Source organism: Protopterus annectens, chromosome 1.part2 (genome assembly GCF_019279795.1).
Source record: "Protopterus annectens isolate FY-2018-M chromosome 1.part2, PAN1.0, whole genome shotgun sequence".
Taxonomy (NCBI): domain Eukaryota; kingdom Metazoa; phylum Chordata; order Ceratodontiformes; family Protopteridae; genus Protopterus; species Protopterus annectens.
The window spans coordinates 313530991-313558625 of record NC_056727.1 but is presented as its reverse complement, the minus strand read 5'-3'; the positions used below and the strand labels follow the sequence as shown (position 1 = coordinate 313558625).

Below are 27635 nucleotides of genomic sequence, written 5' to 3'. Positions count from 1 at the left end.
GTCTTCAGTCATGCTATTTTGAGACTGCCATTCTTCTTCAGCTCTACCTATTTCCTCTTAATTATAAGGTGCTATTGCCCTGATTATTTCCTTGAACTCTTACGTTTTTTGCTCCTGTCAATTTCTAGGTCTTCGGTCTAGTTTCTGTGGTTTATGTTGTAGGCCAACTACTGTATTTCACTGGGGGGATAACTTTACAATTACTGATTCTATTTCAATGCCCCTTCCTTACTAGGAGGAAGTCTACCTGATTTGCATGTTAACCAGTCTTGTGTATTATCTTGTGACTAACTCTCTTGCTGAACCATGTATTGGTCACTACTAAGCCATTTGCAAGACAAAAGTCTAGAACAGCCCCTCCTTCTTTATTCTTATGCCCCCACCCACGTGGACCCAGGCATTCCTCATGTCATGTTCTGTATGTCTGTTCCCATATGAGAATTCAGGTCTACCGTTATCAACACCAACTTAATGTTGTCCTGTTTTATCTAGTAGGGCCTGTATCTACTGCCTGAATGCACTCATTTTCTCATTGTCGCAACCCTGCTTTGGGACATAGGTTGAGAGCATAAATACTGCCCTATCCTTACACTGGAATCTAATTGCTATGAGTCTAACACTAATTTTGATGAAATCACTTACTGTCTCCTGAAGCTTCTCCCTTACCACTAGTCCCACACCATTTCTAGTCTGTCCTCCACCTGAGTTATAGACTCTGGATCCTAGATACAGAGGATGTCCATGTCATCAACTTCCAATCTGCATCCTGCCAGTGAACCAAAATTAGTGCAGTAATCCTTAGTTCATGTTTATATGGTTGATTGATTTTATGTCCAGCTTGCACTCAATAGAGTTATCACAGGTAACCCAAGCTGGGCAACTGGACACCAGCCAGCCAGTAGCTTATTGACTCAGGGCTGCTAGTCTTTATGGCAGGCCTACACCTCTCTCACTGGTAGCATGGGTCCATGACATAGGTAGGAGTAGGCCTGATTATGAATCCACTTATCACTGGCAAATACCCATGTCTATTTCTGGTGACATTAATTAAAATGGCCAAATTAACTATAGCCAGTTTGTACATCACTGAGTGGCTAGCCCTGACATGGCATGAAGTGCTTCTCAGGGAGAAGGCAACAGTTCTTTTAAAAGCCATTAGACACTTTGATCTGACACACTGTCTGTTTGTAAATTTGCCAGAATGTGGTTCTGTCAGCTTTCAAAAGCTGATTTACCCTTTAACACTAGTTTTCTCATTGACACTATCTGCGGTTAGTCTCTAGCGTGATATCCAATATTACCAGCTCTTAGGGAGTTGTTAAGTTGTGTTAAGCATTCATAAGTTATGTTCAGATTAGGTCTTGTACTTGAGAAGTGCTTAAAAAGTTTTCTTTTTCTCCACGTTTTGTTAGCAATCATGAGGCCCCATGCATGAAAATATTTTTAATATCACATAAACGTACGAGGGCCTGTTTCTCTCTTTAGGTTATCATTTCAACCTTTCTTCCAGACTGAAACAGTCTTTCAGTTTTTATTCACTGCTGTCTTTGAAAAGACTATTAAAGTTTTGTTTTGGCTTTGTTTTGTTTTTTTCTGTACCCTAATGAGCCTTTGACTGCTTTTGCATGCGTAAATGAATGCATACATGTTCAGTCAATTGCTTATAGATTCTCAGCTAACTCTTAAAAGCATAACTAGACCAAAATATGCAAACAGCAGGTCCTCAAAGCCTTGTCCAAGGCAAAAAACACAGCCTTTATGGGACCAAATGATATCCCAGGCTGTCTTCTAAACAGTCTAAAACATGCACTAGCATCACCATTACACATCCTTTTTTAATTATAACTTAACCACAAGCTTTGTTCCTGCAGAATGGAGAACAGCAACAGTTATTCCTCTCAGCAAAGGTGGGCTAGCAACAGACCTAGGGAATTACAGACCCATAAGACTGGTCAGCCTAATCTGTTAGGCCATGGAACGTATTATTATGGAACTCATAAATAAAGACATAGGTGACCTCCAAACCTTGGATCCTACCCAATTCAGCTTTGTCAAGTGCAGGTCCTGCCTGTTAAATCTGATGTATTTCTTTGAAAGTGTAACCAGGGCCATTGACATGGGCAAGTATGTGCACAAAGCATACCTTGACTTGGCAAAGGCTTCAACACAATCTCACATTCAGGCATTACTGATAAACTTAGCAAACTGAATGTAAACCCCTTCATTGTAATATGAGTTACCAAATGGCCCACAAACACACTGTCAAAGTGGGTGACTCCACATCAACCAGCAGACCTGTTACCAGTAGGGTACCACAACAAGGGTCAGTGTTGGGCCCCCTACAGTTTGGTATATACTTCTCATAAGTTCAGGTCAAAACTAAGGGGTTGTAGCTGACCAGGTTTGCTGACAACTGCAAACTAGGTGTAATCATTTAATCCCCAAATGATGCCAGAATACTCCAGGATGGTCTCATGCAGACCAACAACTGGTGTATTAGTCACTGTCTCAAATTTAATGCAAAGAAATGCATCATCATTCCCTTCAGCACAAACAATGTCCCCTCACACTATCACATCAAAAAAAATACCCTAAGTACCCACAAAGTGGGGAGGGATCTGGGATTATAAGTTGACTGACCTTAACTTTGATCACCATGTGTCTACTGTAGTAAGGAAGGGTTTCTACGTGGTACACTTGATTAGTTAAGACATCACCTCAAGAGCAAAAGAAGTTATAACCCCTCTACATTCGGCACTTATCTGGCCCATAATTGAGTATAACCCCCCGTTCAGCATGTACTGTACAAAGCAGCTGCAACAACTGGGGAGACCTCACAGGTGTCTAACAAAGATTAAGGGGCTCCAGCATGTGCCTTACCCAGACTGACTAAAGTCCCTGTCACTATACTCTGTATCTTATAGACTTTTTAAGGGAGACTTTTGCCTAGCCTACAGAACAATCCAAGACCCTGACCTAATGAACTTGCTGCATATCCTTAAATCAAATGGAACTAGGGCTATCTGTTCCAGGGACCTAAATATGGCCTGCAACTTAAACAGGACATGCTGGAGGGACAGATTTATCTCCCAGAAACTGCCACGTCTTTAGAACAAGCTACCTATTCATGTTAAACAGAGCACCTCTATGACTCTATTCAAAAGGAAACTTGACGAGTGGATGGGGTACCGTAATTTCTTACTGGGAATAGTGCCTATAACCCTCCTGGACATGAGCAGTCATCACTAAATGAAATCTTGGGTATGGACTAGCATTTCTATGGTATTACATTGGGTTGAAACTGCTAAGCTTAAAGTGACCTCCGGGTCGATAGCCTAGTAATCTCCTATGATCCTATGAAATAAAGGAGTTATTGAAAAATAAATGCATATCTTTTTTAAGTAAAAATGGTGTATAATATTAATAATCAGGATTTACCCATGCCCAGAAAAATTTCCTCAGTCAGGATTCACCCTTGAGGGGAAGCTAAGCCATACTAGTTATGGCTAAATCCACTATCATCTGCAGTACAGGTGATTATTAGTGTATTGTTTCCAACAGTACTCCTATAAAACAGGCTGTTTTGTAACTTTTTATGTAAAACTATCCTGGCATTTCCTGTTTTTTAGCAGAGTTTACTACCACTAGTTGCAGTATATTGCAGCATATTAAAGTAAAGTATAAGGTTAGAAAACTGAAATAAAGCATAACACTGACAGTAGTAAGAGCAGTAAGCTATTTCCAGGTGTAAAATTTATGGTAAGCCACTGTCAGCTGGTATGTTAAGTGTCCGCTAGACACAGATAGTAAATTAGCAGTATTTTACTCTCGGATGTTATGTTGGCAGCAAACTATTTTCAGACAGTAAATTAAAAAAGCACACAGGAGCAAAACAATGAAGGGGTACAAAAAACTGTATCCCATGCACAAAATCCACTGCACAAAATCCACTGGTTGAAATAATCCAATTTCCAAAACGAAAGGTTATAGATGAATTTATTGATGCAGGTTAGCGCTTTCGCTTATTAAGCTTCTTCAGACCTTATACAATAAGCTGTGTAACTGACAGGTTTATATACATAAAAAGGCGCCAAATTTAAAAATCTAGATTACACCCAGCTCATTAATTATTCATATTGTGATGAGTTGGTTTTAAAGTAGAATTAATCTGATGCTCATGGTACAATATGAATAATTAATGAGCTGGGTGTAATCTAGATTTTTAAATTTGGCGCCTTTTTATGTATATAAACCTGTCAGTTGGAAATTGGATTATTTCAACCAGTGGATTTTGTGCAGTGGATTTTGTGCATGGGATACAGTTTTTTGTACCCCTTCATTGTTTTGCTCCTGTGTGCTTTTTTAATTTACTTTGCCATTGCTGTCTACGGAGGAGCATTAACTCCAAGCGGGAGATATCTTTCTTATTATTTTCAGACAGTGTTTTAGTAGTAAACTACATTCCCATATGCTATGTAAGCAATAAGCAGTTTTGAGTTGTTGCTACCATTACCATCTGACAACCATGACCATATCTTACTCTTAAGTTTCAGCCTCATCGACAGACTACATGTTATTTTATTTATTTAAATTTTGGTAATTAGAGTAGAGTAATAATCCAAATGGATCTATTTTGAGCTCAGCCTGGAAGCAAATACAAAACAACTATAACACAGTATAATTTGAAAGGTAATGATTAAACAAGATTTACAACAAAAGATGAATCATGCACAAGTATATCCAACAAGACATTTCAAGTATACAGTGCAAGATCTGTTGCAGTAATGGCTGTATAAATGACTTCAAAAGAAAGTAGCTGAATAAAGCATAGGTAGAGACCACAGGGATTAAACCAATTTATGGTGAAGAAGCAGTGATAAAGTATAGGTAGAGACCACAGGGATTAAACCAATTTATGGTGAAGAAGCAGTGATAAAGCATAGGTAGAGACCACAGGGATTAAACCAATTTATGGTGAAGAAGCAGTGATAAAGTATAGGTAGAGATCACAGGGATTAAACCATTTTATAGTAAAGAAGCAGTGATAAAGCATAGACTGAGGCCACAGGGATTAAATCAATTTATGGTGAAGAAGCAGTGATAAAGTATAGGTAGAGACCACAGGGATTAAACCAATTTATGGTGAAGAAGCAGTGATAAAGCATAGGTAGAGACCACAGGGATTAAACCAATTTATGGTGAAGAAGCAGTGATAAAGTATAGGTAGAGATCACAGGGATTAAACCAATTTATGGTGAAGACGCAGTGATAAAGCATAGGTAGAGACCACAGGGATTAAATCAATTTATGGTGAAGACGCAGTGATAAAGCATAGGTAGAGACCACAGGGATTAAACCAATTTATAGTAAAGAAGCAGTGATAAAGCATAGATTGAGGCCACAGGGATTAAATCAATTTATGTGAATAAGCAGTGATAAAGCATAGGTTGAGACCACAGGGATTAAATCAATTTATGATGAAGAAGCAGTGATAAAGCAAAAGTAGAGACCATGGGGATTAAACCAATTTATGGTGAAGAAGCAGTGATAAAACATAAGCAGAGTCCATGAGAATTAAACCAATTTATGGTGACGACGCAGTGATAAAGCATAGGCAGAGACCGCAGGGATTAAACCAATTTATGGTAAAGAAGCAGTGATAAAGCATAGGTAGAGACCACAGGGATTAAACCAATTTATGGTAAAGAAGCAGTGATAAAGCATAGGTAGAGACCACAGGGATTAAACCAATTTATGGTAAAGAAGCAGTGATAAAGCATATATGGAGACCACAGGGATTAAATCAATTTATGTGAAAAAGCAGTGATAAAGCATAGGTTGAGACCACATGGATTAAACCAATTTATGATGAAGAAGCAGTGATAAAGCAAAAGTAGAGACCATGGGGATTAAACCAATTTATGGTGAAGAAGTAGTGATAAAGCATAAGCAGAGACCACAGGGATTAAACCAATTTCTGGTGAAGAAGCAGGGGCACTGAGCTTCTTTTATGAGATGGTATTTGTGGCAGTTTCTTAATAGAGAAAGAGTAGTAGAAACCTATATATCTAGTGCCATATTCTGCCTGTGTTTAGGGCCTAACATAGAAAAAAATGTGATTGCTGCATTTCTTTGAAGAAAGTTTAATATGGAGTGAAGGGATGGTGTGACTGAGATCTTAGATTACAAATTCCTTCTCTAAGAGTGAATCTTCCTGCACGGTAAGTAAAAGAGTTTTGCTTTAAAAGATTAAATAGAAGAGCATCAAGCAGGAGCTATTCTCTATGTTGGACTGGTAGCCAATTAGCTTTTTTGAGAACTGAGCACTGGTGTTGTGCTCCTGTAACAAAGGGAATTGAAGTGATAAATGCTACTGATTGCTGTCTGAAGATAAGTGAAGTTTTCTTAGATGCAGAGGCAATTAATGGTAGGGCATATTAACGCTGTGCTAATACAATTCCCATTCATAGGTAGGACTATTAAAGACATTCTTGTTAGAAATTGGCACATTCTTACTGATTCACAGGACATGGCAGATATAGTTGGCCCTAGACCCAGTTTTGTGTATAAGATGGGCAATAATCTTAAACACATCTTGGAAAGTGACATCATTGATGGTTATAATAAGGGGTACATCAAGGGGTCACACACGACTAAATGTGGGACCTGCAATCAGTGTTATGCGATCAATGAAACTAACAGCTTTAGATTAAATAATTATAACCATCTAATAATATATCCTTCCAAGGGTAATTGTCGGACCACTATGTTGGTATATATTGCAGTCTGCTCAGTCTGTCATGGCTATTATATAGGAAAGACTGAGAGACAACTGAGGCAGTGGATGTACTCACATTTTTATTGTATAAAAAAGAATGACACTAAAAATGCTTTGTCAAGGCACATCTTAGAATATGGAAGAGATCATACTTTTAAATTTTCTATTTTAGAATCTGTCCAGAGAAATCCTAGAGGGGGTAACTACAAAAATTATTTATCCTATAGAGAGTTATGGTGGCAGGTCTATACAGACGCTACTACACCCCCAGGAATTAATGATTATTTTTCGATTAAACCTTTACTCTATCTGGATTAATAACATATTTTTTAATATACATATTTTTTAACATGTTTACTTAACAGGGTTTGACGTGCTGTTTTTTAATACTAATTGTACTGTCACTTTTATTGTTGATTGATATTCTGCTCTGATTTGGCACCAAATCAACTATTTAATGGGATTGTATTAAGTATTATTTAGTTCTGATGAAGCTCGGTTTTCGAGTGAAAGCGCTTAACTCTATGTCTTTTTGTGTCTATTAAATATCTTGATTTTATTCTACAGTATTAGTTTTTGGGCTGATTTCACTGTGAGAGGTAGCAGTCTGCGTATTGGAAGTACTGCCTATGGACTGTATAGGTAGGTAGGTAGGTACTAGGCTATCGGCCCAAGGGCCTAAGTAAGCCTAGCCAACAAGGTTCCCTGGCTTACGCCACCCAAGAAAGTTATTTTCCTGTGCCACTGTCGAGCAGAGCCACAGAAGTTATCCCCGGGGTGTATCCTACAGCTTCTCTTCCTGAAGGTGAATAAAGGTGATAAAAATGTGAAATTTTGCATGCCCAGAAAACAGCTTGCTAATTTTGCTTTCATATTTTAAATATGAAACTGGAAGTTTAGACTTGGATCATGCCAGAGCCCTAAGTAGTTAAAAGAAGCTGTAGTTTGAAGAGAGCTGCAACTGTGACGAAGAATGGTGAAACCAAATAAACAAGATATAAGCTTATGTGGTCACTCAAAAAACATATTTTTTAGTGCTGCAGAGTAGTTTCCTGGAAATTACTGACTTGCTAAGGCATAATAGGTCTTATTGTCACTGGCTTTTAATGTTACTGGGAATGAATATGATCTGTAAATAAACATGTTAACAGTTTACAGAATAATTACAATAGTAGGGATGTCTGATGGTAAATTGGGTAAGTGTGAGGGTGATAGCACTGGTCCTTGGGAAAGTTTTTTTGTAGAGAGGCATTGGATGAACAAGAGAAGCATATCTTCACACTGAAAATCCAGTTTTAAAGTCAAGTAATCATTGTGAAGTTTTGTAGCTAATACCATAGGAAAGGAAGGTTGAATGGAGGAGAGAATGGTCAACCATACTGAACGTTTAACTTAGATCAGTGAATATAGCTCCTGTAATTTGCCCTTATATAGCTCCTGTAAGTTGCCCTCGTAAACAGCCATTGGAATATCATTTGGTGCAGAAGGCTGTGGGTTCTATTCCCACACCAGGTAGTTTGACTGCTGTCACTGCAATGCATCATAAGGAGGGGTAATGTGCTCCTGAGTGTGCTATCCTTCTAATGAGATGTTAAACCGAGGGCCCATCTGCTTCAGTTGGTGGTAGCTAAGGTGGATGTAAAAGAACCCATGGCACCTATCAAAAAGAGTAGGGGGTTGTTTTATTATATAAACACATTCATTATATTTACACTTCATATCATACTTTATACTTCACAATAAAGCACTTAACATGTTTATCTCCATAAATACATGAAAAACGTATTTCATCCCCCTATCCTTTTTACCGTAATCATTTATTTAAATCATATATCACTTCCTCATCTTTTCTTTTGTCATATAACAATTCTTAATACCTTCTTTTCCATAAACAGAAAAAACAATAAATAAAATACTATCCCATTTTTCAATTTCTTTTTTAACCTCAACCTTATATTTTTCATAAAACACCATGTCCATACTAATATTTTAAATACTTTCCAGTCATAAACATCTATGAATAATGTCGAAAAACCTTAATTTTTCTTATAATCCAAAAAACAATGTTGCACTGTCTCTTCACTGTTACAGCTGTTGCACAGTATTTCTTCATTTGATATTTCATGTTTCTTTTCACTGGCAGCTTGTCCAATAATAAATGCCACAGAAAATCAATTGCTTCAAAAAAAAAAAAAGATTTAACTATTTCCTGCCTTTGCCTTATTGCTTACTTGTATTCACCCCCCCCCCCATTTTTGCAAAGATCAATATAATAGTTGACATTCATTATTTTATACCATTCTTTCCTTTCTATCTCTACTTATTTATTTATTTATTTATTTCACATTTGTTAACCTGGTTAGTCCAACTGAGTTTGCAAACAAACCCTTTTACAGTGGAGACCCGAGGGGAAAAGCCCTAGCAAACATAAGTAAAGATAAAGTGACAATATACAAATATTAAATAACAATCAATAAATGTTATAAAGACATGCATCTGCATCCACTGAAAATTGGCTTTGTTCCAACTCGGACTTTCCCAATTAACAAATGTTAAATAAAAATAAATAAATAAATAAAAATAAATAATCACAATACTAAATAACTGTAAAAAGAAAAGGTTATTAGCTATTTGCATTCATTGATAGTAAGCAGTCCATTTGCAGTGGAGACCCAAGGGGAAAGAGCTCCACCAAACATAAGCAAAGGTAAACATACAGGACAAAAACTATTAAAAATAGCAATGCAAGTAAGAAATTAATTATAAAGAGAAAAACAAAAGAAAATATTATGAACATTAAGGGTTGCACTGATAGCAGTGGTCAAAATGTACTACATATGAGAGTAAAAACAAAAAGATAATTGTTCAAAAGAAGGAAAATGTACAGACATTGATAGGAAGTGGGGGAGAAAAGATAAATAGTGTGGAGAATGGGAGGGGGAGAGAAAGGAGGGGGATATCGTAGTAGAGCTGAGGGTTTAGGAGGGTAGTTTAAGCAGAAAATGACTAACAGAGAAAGAAAGCTAGGAGATGCAACAGGTTATACAGTAGGACAGACTAAGACTATGTGTGGTCAAGGCAACGGCATAATTTCAAGTTTAGTAGTTGGGATTTAAGCCCTTTTTTAAAACAGGGAAAGGAAAGGTTGGATCTAATAGGGAGAGGGAGTTTGTTCCAATTTAGTCAGACAGAGTGTTTATAAAGTAGTTTGCCAGTATTCCTTTTTAGGTTTATAAACTGAGAGAAGATGCTGATCAGCACTCCAGATAGGCCGGGAGGGGAGAGTAGAGAGTAACATGGGAGGCGAGAGCAGGGCAGGCAGAGGGGTTGTTGAGTATGGAAAAGCTAGTGTGGAGTTGCAGTTGTAGGAGAAGGTGCAGAAATTCCAGCCACTGAAGTTTGTTTAGTGAGAGGCAGTGACGCAACAAGAGTGGTTGGTTTAGAATAAATCTGGCAATTTTGGTGTACGTTTGTTCCAGTTTCTGCATTGAGGTAGTTTGGATATTGGATGGCGGAAGCATGTAGAAGACTAGGTAAGAGAAATGCCTGCACAAGACTGCATTTAGTGGCAGTAGTGAGAATTTTTTTGTTCCTATAAAGTTTTTGGTGTTTTTTTATGGCCTGTTATATGTGCAAGTCAAATTTTAGTCGGTCATCAATTATTACCCCAAGGAGTATGGTGTGTGAGGCAGGGGAGATAGTGGAGCCATCTAGGGAGGAAAAAGAAAAATTGGATTTAAGGTGAGAGAGTGTCTGTAGTAGGATGAGAAGGAGTTGAGTTTTCTTAGGGTTAAGGATTAGTTGATTGTTTCTGAGCCATTTTTCAACAGAGATAAAGGAATTCTGTGTTAGCGTGTGTAGTTCAGAGATAGTATTGAAGTTAGATAAGAGAGTAGAGTCATCTGTGTATTGTATTACAGAAGAAAGACTGCAGGATGAATGTAGGTTGTTGGTAAAAATGTTGTAATGCAGTGGTCCAAGTATGGACCCTTGGGGTACTCCTGTCTGAACAGCAAAGAAGAGTGAGAAAGCATGCTGCCATCTAACAGCTTGATTTCTGCCAGTAAAGTAGGATTGGAACCAGCCAAGAGTAGAAGGAGAGAGGTTTAGGTCTGAGAGCTTGTTAAGAAGGATGGGATGAGACAGTGTCGAAAGCTTTAGAGAGATCAAGGAATAGACAGGAGATGAGGATGTTGTTGTCCCTAGCTTCTGCAACCTTTTGAGTAAAGGATAGTAAGGCAGTCGAGGTACTGTGTTTAGGGCAGAAATCATCTTGCAAAGGGGTGAGGAGATTTTCATGAATGAGATAGGACAGTAGTTGAGTATGCATACATTTTTCAAGGATCTTAGAAAGCGGTGAGAGAATAGCGATTGGTCTATAGTTAGAGGGTTCAACAGAGTTGCCACCTTTGTGCAGAGGAGTGGTATAGAAGGGTTTCCATATTTCCAGCATGGTAGATTCCTGACTGGCAAAATAAAATAAATCAAGGTTCATCCATCCACAAAGAGAGTTTAATGTCAAGCTTTTGAGTCAAAAACTCTTTCTCAAATACATCATCATGTATTTGAGAAAGAATTTTTGACTTGAAAGCTTGACATTAAACTCTGTTTGTGGACAGTTGAACCTTTATTTATTTTATTTTGTCTTGAACTGGTTTGGAATATTGAGGTTCATTCAGCTGCCTTTATCCATTTGTTCTGTGCCTTTCAGATTCCTGAATGGAGCGGTTGATTAAGATAGATACAGGGTATGCAACAGAGTCAGCAGCAATTTTCAGAAATTGAGGGGGGCAGTTTATCAGTGAAGGGAGAGCATGGTTTTAGTTTAAGAAGCAGGGATCTGATATATTTAGTAGAAACAGGTTGCAAGGTAAAAGGCTGAGAGACAGAGGAGCAGAGAGGTTTTGGGGGAGATGAGGGTGACACAGAAGAATTGGGATGAGCAGAGTTAGAGGGTAGGAGTTTAGAGATGCTGTTTATGAAGTGTTTGTTGAAGAAGTCTGCAATTTCAGAGGGACAGTGATAGGAGAAAGGGTTAGGGATGGTAGGAGAACCAGTGTGGAGCAGGGAGTTGATAGTACTGCAGAATTCTTTGGGATCATTTGGGTGAGAGCTTTGAAATTTAGTGAAATATTGGCATTTATCCAAAATAATATATTTTTTACTTGATTTCTGAGTTGCTTATAACCTTGTGGAAAGGTGGGAGTTTTGGTGGTTTGCCATTTTTTCCATAGAGCATCGCATTCATGCATCAAAACATGAGTAGCTTTGGAGAACCAGGGTGCAAAATTAGATTTGATTCTGATTTTTTGAGTTGGGGCAAGAGAGTTTAGGACATCAAGGAAAATGTGGTTGAATTTAGTAACAGCATCATTGAGTGGGAGAGTTTTTAAGAAAGACCAGTTGATGGCAGAAAGTCTATAGTTAAAGGTTTCAGGGAAAAAGTTAGTCAGTTTCCTACAATCTCTGTAGAGATGGGGCTTAGAGGGATGAGGAGATTGCCTTAAGATAGAGATGGGAGAATGGTCACTAATAGAGTCAGGGAAGGTAGAAGGGTTATGAGAGTTGGTCAAGATCCAATCAATTGTAGAACCAGTAGCATTTTTACTGTAGTGGGTAGGGGTTGTGATCAGCTGTGAGAATCCATACAAGTTAATGAAATGTTGGGGTGAGTCACCAATAAGAGAGTTCCAATCTATATTAACATCTCCAAGAATGATGGTTTCATAGGGGATGGGGGTATTTATCCAGGAGAGTGTTCAAGGATAGGGATGTTTTTACCTGGGGGGATATAGATAGAGGCAATAGCAAACTTCCTATAGTTATTGATGTGGCAGTCTATGAGTAGTTCAGCAGGGGAGAAACTAGGCAGGGTAATGTCTATAGGTGTTAGCATCAGTGAGACAGAGTACAAGCTAGCCATCCCACCGCCTTTTTTGGGTTTCCTATCAGACCTATAGATATTGTATTGAGGTGGGAGAAGTTAAGAGGAATTGATATGCGGTTTTAGCCAGGTTTCTGATAGGGCCAGGATATGAGGTTTGTGTTGGGCCAACCATGCATGAAGTTTGAACGTTTTGTTGTTTAGGCTTTGGATGTTCATTGCAGAGATAGAGAGATGTTTGAAGTTGGAGATATTTGAGGATGTTTTTGGGAGGACAGCAGATGAAGGTGGAGGGGGAGTGGAGAGAGGGGAGGGACAAGGGTTAGGATGGATGTCACCAGAAACCAGAAGAGCAAAGACAAGATGGAAAAGGTGAGGGTGGTCAGTAAGGGGAATGGGATATTTGAGTTTGGGCTTAGGAGTAAGAGCGGGGTGGGCCATAAGTTTAAATTGAAGACATTGAAAGGGGGAGAGACAGAAGAGAGAGGAGGCAATAGTCAGTGGAGGTTGGTTATATGTTGGAAGATGTCTGGGAAAGGGAACAGTGGGGAAAGAGGGAAAGCTATGGAGCTCAGTATGGTAGGAAGTGCTTACGGCTAGTGAGATTAAAGTGGGAGAAATAGAAGTAAGGACAGCATTGTGTGATGGAAAAAGGAGGGGAAGAGGTATAGGGAAAAATACAAAGATATATATTAGGGAAGGGTGATGGCTAGAGATAAGCAGTGTGAGGGAAGGAACAGTATTGAGGGGTGGAAATAGTGAGTATGTGAGAAGATACTAGGTGTACTGGGGAGTGAAAGAGTTACATGTGAGAGAGGCAAGCCACAGAGGGGGCTTGATGTTCTAAGGGTTAAGTTTGGAAGGGCACAAGTAGTAAGAAAACAATAGAGTGACGTTTCTATCAGTTCTCCATGTCTTTATTTTACTTTCATATTCCTCCTCTTCCAAACCTTTTGTTTTAGTTTTCCTTTTTCTTACCCCCACCAATTCACATACCTTTATATTTTTCAAAAATTTCCTAGTATTGCCTTTTTTCAGACACTTTTTAGCACACAAAATAAATTTATCAACGCTAAAAAAACAACTGGATTTACTAAATTCAACCTCCCTTTTCTTTTACATTATAAACTGTCCCTCTTTTTGCATGATTCAGCCTTGTTCCCCACAGAAAAAAAAAACAAAAAAGATCCCCAATAATTCAGTTTCCATACAGCTTGGAAACATATACGCACCACCTAAATATGTTAGATTTCCTAAAATATATGTGTTTAACATACGTACTGTTTTTCTTAGAGACAACTGTAATACCCTCCACCAATCTGTCAGCTTTTCTATTTTTTTAAAACTATGCTCCATTGTTTTCTTACTACTTGTGCCCTTCCAAACGTAACCCTTAGAACATCAATTTCAGTTCTGGTAAAATAAATTCCTGTCATTCTTATGACATCTCCAAACTGTTTACTTTTTGACTTAACTGTAATCCTACTATACCTAAAATTTGTTCTGTTCTGTAAATTATCTCTTTCAGACAGTGTTTGTTCTTAGCTACTAAGACCAAATCATCTGCATAGGTTAACATTAATGGTAACCTTATTCATTCCTTAACTTTTCAGTCAACCATCGTCTAACCTTAATCTCCATTTTGTATAACTGTATTCATTACCATCACAGCCACATCCTCAATGAACAGCCTTACTTTACCCCTCTTCCCTGTCTTAACCTTTTCCTACCCATCCGTTCACAATCACAGACACACAACAATGTTCATAAATTGTCCTCTTTATTCTTATTTTTTCTCCTTCCTCATATTCTTTTAAAATGTTCATTTCCTCATGATCAATACCATTCAATACCTTATCCAAATCATATACTGTTATTTTTCCTTCTCCTTCCCTCATGTCTATAAACTGAGCCACTTCTTTAACCATCATTAGCATTTCATTTCCTCTTTACCTTTAACCCCATACTCCCATTCATCCAATTCTTCATTCATGACACCCATAACTGTAGTTCGAATAATCTTCATAAATATTTTATAGTCAGTATTTCCCAATATAATTGGTGTCCATTTTTTATTTCTTCCCTTCCCGATTTTTCCATATACATTTTATAACCCCCGTACAAATCTTTTCTTCTTTTATAATTTCTTCCTTCGATTCATTCAAAGTTTCCAGAAAAAAACATCCTTTTCATCATCTGGCATTTCTTTGTAAAAACTATACCCTAATCTAACTGGACAGGGTGCAGAGTCCTCTTTGCCTTCCTCAGTAACATCCTCTAACTATTTTCTCTCAAATGTTTTTACCATTTCTTCCACTACCTCCCTTTTCATCTTATTTACTTTCCATACACCAATGTCACTTTTTTTCTCATACATATTCTATACATACTTTTTAAATATATCCATAATTTTCTCTTATTTATATTTTAACTGTCCTTTTTCATCCTTCATTACATTAATTTTTTTGCTCGTTACATCTCAATTTCTTACCCCAAAATAGGGAATCTTCTTCTTTTCCTCCTTTTAAATAATACTTTTGTATAAATATAATTCTTTCTATTTTTTCTTTATTGTATTCATGTAATTTCTTTTCTTCTTCATCAAGACTTTTCCTTACCCCTTTACTACTATTCTTTCACAAGTTTCTGTTTGCTTATTCTGTATTACCATTTCCTTCTTCCATTGCTCTCTTACTAATTTTAAGTGTTTTTTAAACTTTTCTTTATACGTTGCCCACCACTTTGTCAAACTGCCGTAAAACAGCTTCACTGTTATATAATCTTCCCACGTTTGCCCTCTTTCTTTTTTAAGACATTCCGTTCCTGCAATTTTCCTTTCACTCTTTTTAACCCTTTTCCTTCTTTTATTATATTTTCATTTACTCCTATTATTGCCCATACAGCCCTGTGATCTGAAAATGGTGCTTCTCAATTCCATCTTTTATTTCTTTCTTTCATGTGTAAACAAAATATAATCAGTTTGTGTTGTAAGTCACCCCCTTATGTAAATATATTATCTCCCTTTACCTATTTTAACCTAGTATTTGCAACTTTTCTCAGCGTTTTCTTAGCTTGTGCTCTTCTCCCTTTCATTTTTCTTAAATCACAATTAAAGTCTCTCATCACCATAATAGATGTATTTACTAACACATATTTTTGAATTTCTTCAGACATTTGTGGTATTGTATGAGGAAGTCGGGAGTGTCAGAGAAGTATGTAAGAGTGGTTCAGGATATGTACGAGGGTAGTGTGACAGCGGTCAGGTCTGCGGTGGGAGTGACGGATGCATTTAAGGTGGAGGTGGGGTTACATTAAGGATCAGCTCTGAGCCCCTTTTTATTTGCAATGGTGATGGACAGGTTGACAGACAAGATCAGACAGGAGTCCCCGTGGACTATAATGTTTGCAGATGACATTGTGATCTTTAGTGAGAGTAGGGAACAGGTGGAGGATACCCTGGAGGGGCGGAGATGTGCTCTAGAGAGAAGAGGAATGAAGGTCAGCAGGACTAAGACAGAATATATGTGTGTGAATGACAGGGAAGATAGAGGAATGTGTGAGGATGCAAGGAGTAGAGGTGGGGAAGGTGGATGAGTTTAAGTACTTGGGATCTACAGTTCAGAGTAATGGTGAGTGTGGAAGAGAGGTGAAGAAGAGAGTACAGGCAGGATGGAGTGGGTGGAGAAGAGTGTCAGGAGTGATTTGTGACAGACGAGTACCTGTAAGAGTGAAAGGGAAGGTTTACAAGAGGGTAGTGAGACCAGCTATGTTATATGGGTTGGAGACAGTGGCATTGACAAAAAGGCAGGATGTGGCAGAATTAAAGATATTAAGATTTGCACTGGGTGTGACGAGGGTGGACAGGATTAGGAATAAGTATATTAGAGGGTCAGCCCAGGTTGGAAGGTTTGGAGACAAAGCCAGACAGGCACGATTATGTTGGTTTGGACATGTGCTGAGGAGGGATGCTGAGTATATTGGGAAAAAGATGCTAAGGATAAAGCTACCAGGTAACAGGAAAAGAGGAATGCCTAAGATAAGGTTTATGGATGTGGTGAGAGAGGACATGCAGGTAGTTGGTGTGACAGAGCAAGATGCAGAGGACAGGAAGAAATGGAAACAGGTGATCTGCTGTGGTGACCCCTAACGGGAACAGCCGAAAGAAGATGATGATTTTTTTCACTTACATTTGTATATGCATACTCTACCAGTATTCTAAGCGGGTCCCCTTCAGTTGATCAAACTTTTAAAAGTTCGATGCACATATGGCCGAGACCATATGATCGAACTTTTAAAAGTTTGAACGGTCTAAATGTAGATCCCTGTACAAGTGCGGAAGAGGAAGATTTCCTTTTTCCGCAATGTAGTGCGATCTCGGAGTTGGCATATTTAAGTAGCGGGGAGGTGCAGGGGGCTTGCCCCCCCCCACTACAAATATTTAGTTTTGTTTATTGTTTTTTTTTGTTTGTTTTTTTTAAATGTTCGAACTTTTAAATGTTCACTGTTATAGTCTCAGCCATATGCACTTCGAACATTTGAAAGTTTGATCTACTGAAGTAGATCCATTCTAAACACGTTCTGCACTTTCTTACTTCACACACTAAAACTCCCCTATTACCACTACAATTATAGCTAATATTTTTATCTCTTCATTTTTTAATATGTGAACATGTGTCACTCTCTATATTCCACACCACTTTTCTTTTCTACATCATCTCAAATTCTACCCTTTCCCTTTATCTGTACATCTTCTGTCAAGTAAACAAATTACCTCTGCATCTATTTTTCACGACATTCAAACACCATTATTCTTCTAACATCACTTTTCGTGCTATTCACATTCAGTGATGCTATGCATATACTAACCTTTTCTCTTCTTTTGCATTTTTTAGTTAATTTTTTAGTCTCCTTTTTCTCCTTCTCACCTTTCCCCAAAAATAACGTTCTGTCTTTTTTCCAACTCAGAGTTCATATCCCCCCTTCTTCCTCTGTTTCAAATATCCAAACCTGTTTTCCATTTCTTTATGTGTTTCTTTTTCATGTTTTAGTTTGAAGACTTCATCTAGGGCATCTGTATTTTTATCTTCCTCACCCTCACTACTACCCCCATCCTTTCTTCATTCACTTCTACCCTTTCTTTCATAAAAACAAAAACTTGTTCTCCCCCACCTCATTTTTCCTCACTTTGTCTGTCTTCGTTAATTTGTGGACAATCAAACCAAAAATGCTCCTCTCTCTCACATTTCCTACAATATAGTTTACATTTTTTAGCATGTCAAAATTTCTCACTCTAAACGTCTAGTTTCATATTTAAAATACAAAACTGCCTACACCTTCTTTTTTACAATCCTGGATTAAATGTGATCCCCCCCCCCCCACAGAAAAAAAACATGCTTTTGGCTGCCCCCAATTCTTAACACTCTCTTTTTCCCCATTTATTACTATTAGTCACATGCTGTAACATGTTATTTTCCATTTTTATAGTTACATAGACTTCCCATCCCCCTCATCCACAACTTTTTTAGTGTCATGTACATCCTGACATAAACTTAAACAAATCTTTATTTAGTCTCTTCTGTCTCAGTTATTCTAAATTGCAACAATTTCCTTTTTACCTGCACATTTAAATACTGACACATATAGTCCTTCCAAGGAAATGATACATCTTCTTTCACATTCATTAACAAATGTTTCACGTTCATTAACAAATGTTTCTGTTAATGCAAATTTTTCAAAAATTATTTCACAGAAAGATTCAGTTCCTAATTCCTAGTTGTTAATGCCCTAATGTTAGGCAAGCTGAATCCTAAGGGCATAACAATATTGTGGAAAGCACAGTACCTGTGCATTTGCTGTTCATACCTTGTTTTCACCCACACAGAAGGCTTTTTCCTCCAGCTCTCAACAGCTCCAGTCCTCCTGACCTGCACATCCTTTTCTTTCTGCAGTCGTTCACTAGAACCTGCTACTGCTGCTGCATAAGTCTTTAGTCTGGAAACACTGCTGTCCATTTGTCTGTCTGATAACTGGTCTCTGTTCCATCTTCCTGAAGCTCAATGCAGATCATGCCCTTAAACTCAGTTACTCCACTACCCAGACATGCCCCCTCTGTATCCACACCATAATTACAGCATCCTTCAGACTTTTTGTTATCGCCTCACTGCCAGATATCTCCTCCATTAACCATAAGATAATCCACCACAAAGGTGTCGCTGTCATGGAAATAAAGTTTAATAATAAATTGTAGAAAATTAAAACAAATAAAAAACACATTACATACATTGTTACTACATTACCACACTTCAATGCATGTACTCCAATTCTTCTGGTTCTGCTTCTTTCATCATTTTTTGATAAAACAGAGTCATCCACACACCCTGATACCAAGACATTCACCTCCAAAGCACTTTTTCCTACTGAAAGTTTCTTTTTCTCCTCCAGCCCATCTCCACTCACAGCCTTCATCTTACCACCTAGTGATCATCTCACAAAGAACCCTCCAAAGAGTAGAGGAAGTTACCTAATGCACTGTCCAAATTTCCCTTAGCATTTATAAATACCACCTCGGGTCTCCCCTGAAAAGAGCCTACTAGCCTAGTGTGTCTAACCTGGTCAACAAAGGATAAATTAAAAAAAAGTAATAATAAAAAATAAATTTGAAATAATAGGAGATGAGCAGTTCAGGTTCAGATCAGGATGCAGCACAACTGACCCATTGTCTGCAGTCAGACAGATAACTGAGGAGAAGCTAGAGATGAGAAAAGAGTCAAACTGGGCATTCCTATGCTTACAGAAAGCATATCACAAGGTCCCAAGAAAGCTGATTTGGACAGTCATGTGATGGTTCAATCTCCAAGAGACATTGGTAGAATTAGTGCAGACCATGTACGAAGACCCAATGACTCAGGTACAACAGTGTTTGGTCTCACAGAGGGTTTCCTAGTGGGAGTGGATGTGCATCAGGGCTCAGATTTAAGTCCACTGCTGCTCATACTGGTGATGGACTACATTAACAAACATGTCAGAGGGGACAGATCAACAAAGTTGCTGTATGCAGATGATGTGGCATTATGGGCAGACTCTGAGCAAAAATGTCAGCAAAGGATAGGGGAATGGCATGCAAAACTGAAGTAACATGGGATGAATCTAAGTACAGATGACACAGTTGTAATGGCAGTAAATGGGGGATATCAGAAGAAGTTGAAAATTGAGATAGAAGGGAAAATAGTGGAACAGGTTAACAGCTTCAAGTATCTGGGAACGGTGGTTGAGGCCAAGGGAAATCTGAGTGAGGATGTCAAAGCTAAAATCAGAAAGTCTCTAGCCAACTAGCACAGAGTGTCAAGGAAAATGTATAACAGAAGAATGCCAAAGAAGCTGAAAATTATGGTGTACAAAACAGTGGTGTGACCAGTACTACTGCATATACAAACCCTTGGGCAGTAAAGGCACAGCAGTTGAGGAAGCTACAGGTGATGAATATGAAGTACCTGAGAAGGGTGGTAGGGTACACATTGTGGGACAAATGAAGAATGAGGACATAACAGCAGAAGCCAAAGTAGCTACAATTGCAGAAAAGGTCAAGGATAACAGATTATGGTGGTTTGGTTACATGTGCAGAAAAGCAGAAGACAATCTAGTGAAGAAGATTTGGGGCAGACAGGAAGTGGCAAGAGGAAATTAGGGTGTCAAGGAAAGAGGTTGATGGATTGTGTGAAAAAAGACCTGTGAGAGTCAGGCATGAATGTTAAATATGGTAGGGGAGTGGCGTAGAATAGAGGGATGATGACAGTTGACACAAAGCCTTGACTCCATGTAGAAAATGGGAAAAGGGGACTTGATGATGATGACGATGATGAAAATTTGAAGTGATGGTAAGAAGACTATGAAGCTCAGAGAATTTGGAGAGAAACCTTCAGTGAGTAGTGTATCTTTAAGGGCTACATATGTGTTCATGGAGTGTAAGGTATGCCTTCTCCTTCCACTGATTGATTTACTTGTGGCCATAACTTCTTTGGTCGGTTAAAGAGGTTGGTTTGATGTTGCTATAGATATGTTGCATTGTATCTCCTGATACCTTTTCTGCTAAGTTACATAGAATAATAAATCTTTCTTTAGCTTCTGCTGTGTTTGGTTGTTTACAAGTTTTCCTAAATTCATATCTGAGCTTTAGAAAGGCTTTTAGCTCTTTGGTAAGCCATCAGTTTTGTTTGGTTTATGAAGACTGAAGATTAGAGGGAATTGTCTGCTGTGTCTAGGTGCTGTGATGATTGTGTACATAATCACTGACCAGTCAAACTGAGAGAATGATTTAAGGTTTGGTGAAGATCTTATCAGATTTTGGTCTGAAGGTGATTGTTAGCCATCTGCTCTACTGTGGGGCATAACACTGTTTTGGTTTTAGGGCAATGGTCACTCAGTGAGCAAGAGTGAACTATGGTATTAGAAGATTTGTCATTTATGGTTGTTAAAATAAGGTGCAAGAGAGAGTGATTTGTTTTAACATTAGGTCTACTGGGTTCTGATATGATTTTTTTGTAAGCTTAAGTTAGCTTAACATTCAAATAGGTCTTGATTGTTTTCTTTAAAAGCTCTAAATTGAAATCTCCCTGAATAATTAGATTTATGCATGGAGAGACTGAATTATGTGACTGATTAGTATTTTAACTTTGATGGAGAGGAAGGTTCTGATAGACTGATAACATTTAAAGATTCTAACATATGTGAAAATATATTTGTACTGATAGCCATTTGGGTTTATAAGCTGAAGTGGAGTTAGTTTGACCATGTGTTTGTATCTGAAGAGGGAATCTATATAATATAATAGTTTCTCCACCTATTTTATTACCTGCTCTGTTGTTAAGAATGTACTGTAGCCAGGATATTAGAAATGCAGAGGAGTATTGTCCTTTATCCATGGTTCAGTAATAACAAAGATGTCTGCGGATTGCCATTGTAAAAATGTGTCAGTTTTGTTTGATGTATTCTTACTGCTGCTTCATTAAGATAGCAGCTCTTCAGTGAAGTACGGCTGAGAGTAAACGGGACTTGTATCTTTGAAGACAGTCGGTGTTAAATTCAATATCTCCTTGTATAAGGAGTAAAATAGTATGGGATGTATTCTAAAGAAAGAAAGAAAACTTTAAGAATGTAAGGGGCAGAGAATGTTTGGTTTTATATTTGTTTTGAAAGTTGACAGTTTTAGACTTGAACAGGCCATGACTGATGAAAAAGCATTAGAGTAAAAGTAGGTTCCATGTGATGATTTTGAGCATTTTAAATGGGAATGGATTCTATGTGACTAGTTGAATATATTTGTCAAGTAGTAAACCAGATAGTGTGTAGTGAGGCTCTGTAAGTAGGTCCATTGTTTATTTTACTAACTTTTAAGTTACATTAGGCATACATTAGACTCCATCTTATCTGGTCTCGCTGGGACCAGACCTTAAACTGGATAAACGAATGGCTGGTTAATCAGAAAAAACATACAAAATAGCATTTATAGGTTATAAATCAGTTAGAATAACAGGATGTGTGTTAGTATGCATTTTTTCTAATGAATATGAAGTCTAAAACTCAATTGTCTGTCATTATTTAGCCCAGAGGAGGCAGAAGTGTTGTTCTTCTCTGTTGTCTTTTGCTAGGACTACGGCAGAAATTTAATGGTCAGTTAAAGAGGAGACCATTTAAAGAGAGTCGGGATAAAAAGGAGTCAGTCTATTGTATTGTAAAGAAAAGTATGAACTCATTGGCTGTAGGGGGAAAAAGAACATGTCGTGTCATTGCCCAAGGATCGTATTCTGAAGCTGTGATACAAAGAAGCAAATAATAACTGGGAGTTTTGTAAACACCTTACCTTCTTTGTTTAAGAAGAAAGATCATTCCCTGCGGCTTCAGTGTATAGCACTGTAAGAGTGGCAGTCTATGGTTGCTTAGAAAGTTGAGTGGTTTGTGGCTTTGTACTATAAAGCTGCAGTTAGGGATGAAGGTGATGACATTTCCAGGTTAGAAGTTAACTGTGTAGGTAGAGTTCTAGAAAAGGACCTTATCCTACCCATATTCCCCAGGCCATATGAGAACCATTACATAATGCAGTGTGTTTGTATGAAGGAACACAATAAAAGTACTGACATCAAAATATTCTTTTAGAGAATAGTACTTAAATTACAGAATTTCTGGACATTCAATGATGAGTACGAATGGGGGGATGTTAGGGATAAAATGTCTTAAAAAAACAAATGTCTCACTTTAGCACTTAAACGTAGCCATTTTTCATGTTATTTCTTGCTTCTACCATGTGCAACACATGTATTAGTGTCACAGATAAGTTACTCCTTTATGCTTTTTTTTTCATAGATACGGACAGTTGTGAGAGGTGGATGAGCTGTAGAAGTGAATTTCTAAAGAAGTATATGCACAAAGTGGCCACTGATCTTCCCAGCTGTCCTTGTTTCTATCCTACGGAAGTTGCTTATAGTACTGCTACTGTATATGACAGGCTAAAGAGGAAGGAGTTCCGTTGGAAAGATGCAAGTGGTCCAAAAGAAAAACTGGAAATATATAAACCAACGGCACGTTACTGCATCCGTTCAATGCTCTCCTTAGAAAGCACAACCCTTGCAGCACAACATTGTTGCTATGATGACAGCATGCAGTTAATTACAAGGGGTAAAGGAGCAGGCACCCCAAATTTAATAAGCATAGAATTTTCTGCAGAGCTTCACTACAAAGTAGACATATTGCCATGGATCATATGCAAGGGGGACTGGAGCAGGTACAATGATGTGCGACCTCCAAATAATGGACAAAAATGCACAGATAACCCTTCAGATGAGGACTACAATAAACAGTTTCAAGAAGCCAGGGAATATTAAATGAAGAATGTTCTCCCTAGATCCAAGGAAGGGAAAACAACCACTGTGTGTGGCCCAAAATAGAAAAAATGCTGTATTAACTTTCTTCTGAAAACAGGGTTAAACCACTTTGCTTTTCATTTATATCATATGAGTGTATATATATATATATATATATATATATATATATATATATATATATATATATATTCAAACTGCATGACAGTTTATGTCCTTATACAATATGAGCATATGCATAAACACACACATAGATTTTTCCTGGTGGAACTACAGATGTGAGTTGACAGCCAATATTTAACATTTTAAAAATTACATGAAAGAAAATTATGCATAAATAGTCATGATACAAATCAGATGAGACAAATTAAAGTTGTGTACAAATATGATGCAGATAATAAATTACTTAGTATTGGCTGAAGATAAAAAACCAAACAGCACATATCTGTTGGGAAACAGTATGTCCAATATTATTAAATTACTTTGGTTTTGACTATCAGCCATGAATAATACCAGTCATTTCAGAACTGGAACAAAAATGTCACACAATGGAAAAGTAAATATATCTGTTTGCTAGCTCATAATGAGAAAGTGACCGACACAACTTTTCCAACACACACCCACTCACACAGATACACGAAGATATAGCTGGTTACTTAGCATATAAATTGGTTATCCTTTTCTAAGAAATTGTGTTTTACATTAAAGAAAAAAAATAAAATGGGCTGTACATCTTCCCTGCCTTGTCATTGAGCTGAGGGTGAATATATGTTGACTCCAAGTCTATAGAACAAAGACTTCCTAGATAGTTTTTTATCTATTTCTGGGAAGGAGTTAGTGCTAGGGAAATAATGCACATGTAAAGGAAGTGACACATTTCTTTTCCCATATACTTGTAGGAAGAGTACCTATAATGTCTTCTACTTTGTTTTTATTTTTCATTTAATTTCTATATTGAGCACATGTTGCAGAGAGAATATTCTAGAAAACTATTTAAAGAAACCTTTCTTTTTCACTGAACAGTTCTTCGTATTCAGAGAAACAGCATTATTTTTGTAAAGTATTTATTGTTATATACCCTGTGCGCTAGGCGTTTTAGTATGACCTGAATACTTGGGACACCTGACAGTGCACACAAAGGGAACCATAAGTTGACTTGTATCTATAGACTCATAAAAAGTGAACTCTATAAATAAAACATAAATGAGATAAAGTGTTCAGGCTGCCTGTTTTATTGAATCGCTTTACTATTGCTTCTTATCTTTAGTGAACTGTCTTGTGGAAAAACCCATACAGGTAGTATTGCATTCAGCAGGTGCGAGAGCATTACAAATATATTAGGAAAACATCACTGCAGCGCCATTATTACATGCTGTTACCATGTCCTACCACTGCCAAGTTGAAACAATCAAATGCTACATGACACAGGCTAAAAACAATATACAAATTAATATATGGTCATGTTTAAATTATCTTCATTGCGTTTTAGGAATCTTAATATACCTGGTGAGTTCACACAGTGCTATATCACTACAGAAAAAATACTGGTTAACACAAGCTATAAAGCAGTTTTTGTGTGATATGCCTGTGCTAGATAGACTTGTAATTTCTCCAAGCTGATGGCATTTTAGAGGCCCTCAGCCAAGTCCGGCTATACTTTTTGTTTGATATTACCTCCCACAAAACTCATTTTACTGTTTGTACTTTACATATTACTGCCTGAAGTTTTTGATCTTGTTATTTTGGTAACTTTTCTTCTGTGTCTGTTTTGCTGTGCATGTTTCTAGCTGGAGCAGAAAGATGATAAACGAGAAGATGCTGCATAGACTCAAACTCTTGCCTATGAAATGATTTGCAGAACCATTTGGATTTAACAGCTGTTTTGTTGTATTGTTAACATATGTCCTCTGTACACATGCAGTAGGCCATAACATCAATTTTGATTTCATGATGTCTCTTTGTTTACAATTGCATGACTGCTCTTCTCACACGAGTAGTAAACCATTATTTGTTACCTTTGTCACTGCACTAAGTAGTATGTTCTTATATGTTGTCAAGGGGAAAAAATGAAATGGACAGTCTGATCCATGATTCCCAACATACAAAACTGAACACAGGATCCCTGAATGTGGGTATGATAAAGAAGTGATTGTATAAATATTAAGTGAAATCCGTTTCTAGTCACATTAGTATCATAAAGGAGGTGACTTCCAAGATGGCTGTACATTGAGTAGCAGCTTAATTCTAGCTCTCAAAGTGTCAAAACAGAAACTCAGCAGAGAAGGTCAGTAGACTTGTGTTTATAGGTAAATTTCAGTAACTGGCTAGTAAGTGTAATGCGTGGATGCTGGCAAAAAAGAAATACAAAGGACCTGGGAAAAATAGGTTTTAACATACCTCTCAACTATCCAGATTTTCACAGAATGTCCAGATTTTTGCCTCATATTTTTGGTATGTTTCTCCTAAAGTTTGTGGTTTTCTGGCAAATCGCTTTCAAACATATGTGCCGGAACCATTAAGCAAGGGAGAGGGAGTGCTCCCCCACTTTTACTGCCACATAGGCAATTAAAAGCAGCATCTTCTTTAAGGCTCCATGCGTGCATCGCACACCAATGCGGACGTCCACACCACATTTACGCGCAAAATTTAAAACTAGCTGTGCTGTTCCATTTTTAAGGAGAGTTATGCTGCCCCTGCCCCTTTTTGCTGAAATCACATTTGTGACCGCCCTCCATGTTTTCCAGGTAAGGAGATCTCACATTCATTCTTCCATTGAGCTTTCTTCATAAGTTTACCAGAGAGGTCAGAATTGACTTTAGGCTCTGCAACAGTATTTATAGAATCATGGTACGAAAACTTTACTTGCTACTTGTCTACTTCTTTTCGGCAGACATTTTTTGTCTCTGTGGCTGGCTGTATGTACACTTTTTTCTTTCTCACTCCTTGCATGTTTGGGCAATGATTTCATGTTATCAATTGCAATGTTTGAAAATGTTGTGCAGACCCTTTTTATGATACTTGAAAAGCATTAAGATTGCAGGGTTTACTAGTGCCTATAACACGTAAATCCTGAAGATGCAGAGGTAAAGTGCAAACAACTAAGCTTCAAACACACATGCTTCAGATGTCAGCCTTTTCCACTCTGCATTTTATTATTTAAAAATGAGTCACTACCAAGGGAGTCAGTCGTGTGTGTCCTGTTGCTTGGTATATTTAGTAAGGAGACATTTCATGTGTGTGTGTGTGTGTGTGTGTGTGTGTGTGTGTTTGTAAAATGCCCCAGTGTGTGTGTGTGTGTGTGTGTGTGTGTGTGTGTAAAATGCCCCAGTGTGTGTGTGTGTGTGTGTGTGTGTGTGTGTGTGTGTGTGTGTGTGTGTGTGTGTGTGTGTGTGTGTGTGAGTGTGTAAAATGCCCCAGTGTGTATATGTGTGTGTGTGTGTGTGTGTGTGTGTGTGTGTGTGTGTGTGTGTGTGTGTGTGTGTGTGTGTGTGTAAAATGCCCCAGTGTGTGCTTGTGTGTGTGTGTGTGTGTGTGTGTGTGTGTGTGTGTGTGTGTGTGTGGTATGTAAAATGCCCTAGTGTGTGTTTACTGTAACACAGGCAATATATTCTTCAACAGGCACTTTATTTATAGATGAAACAATGAAATATAAAGTTGTTTGCTAGCAGCAACCTCTTCATTAGTTACAAATCCCTTTAATGTGGGATTATTTACATGACTCACTTCTGCAGAGATTTTGCATATTTACTGATAATAGTGGATTGTAATGTAGAGTGGCCTTTTTTGGTTGAAATTTTCTGAAATGGGTAGTTTTGTCATTATTGGTTCATACATTTTGTTTCATTGCTTACTGGAAGACTGTTCAAACCTACAAAATTAAAGCACATTCTAACAAGTGCTGTTGTATTATACAAGGAATATAATTTAATACAATTGGGAAGGTGAATCAAAGAATGCACACATGTATTCATGACGCTAAAAATGTGTAAGGAACCTATGGTTTGAAAACAGCCTAGAGGTAAGCTTAGTCCTCCACTGACCAGATGCAAAATGAATGTGGGTTTTCATGCCATTTCAATGAATGTGACTTTCAAGGGCAGAG

The 27635-nt window shown here is 37.8% G+C and overlaps 1 protein-coding gene across 1 annotated transcript in view; it reads left to right on the top strand.

Annotated features, from left to right (window-relative positions):
- The window catches only part of ISM1 (isthmin 1), a 757871-nt gene extending 733120 nt beyond the window's left edge, over positions 1 to 24751 (top strand). The window contains exon 6 of the mRNA XM_044056225.1: positions 23019 to 24751. Within this exon, the coding sequence (XP_043912160.1) occupies positions 23019 to 23536 (518 nt within the window). The 3' untranslated portion in view covers positions 23537 to 24751. The remainder of the gene's footprint in view (positions 1 to 23018) is intronic.
- Positions 24752 to 27635: the final 2884 nt, after the last annotated feature.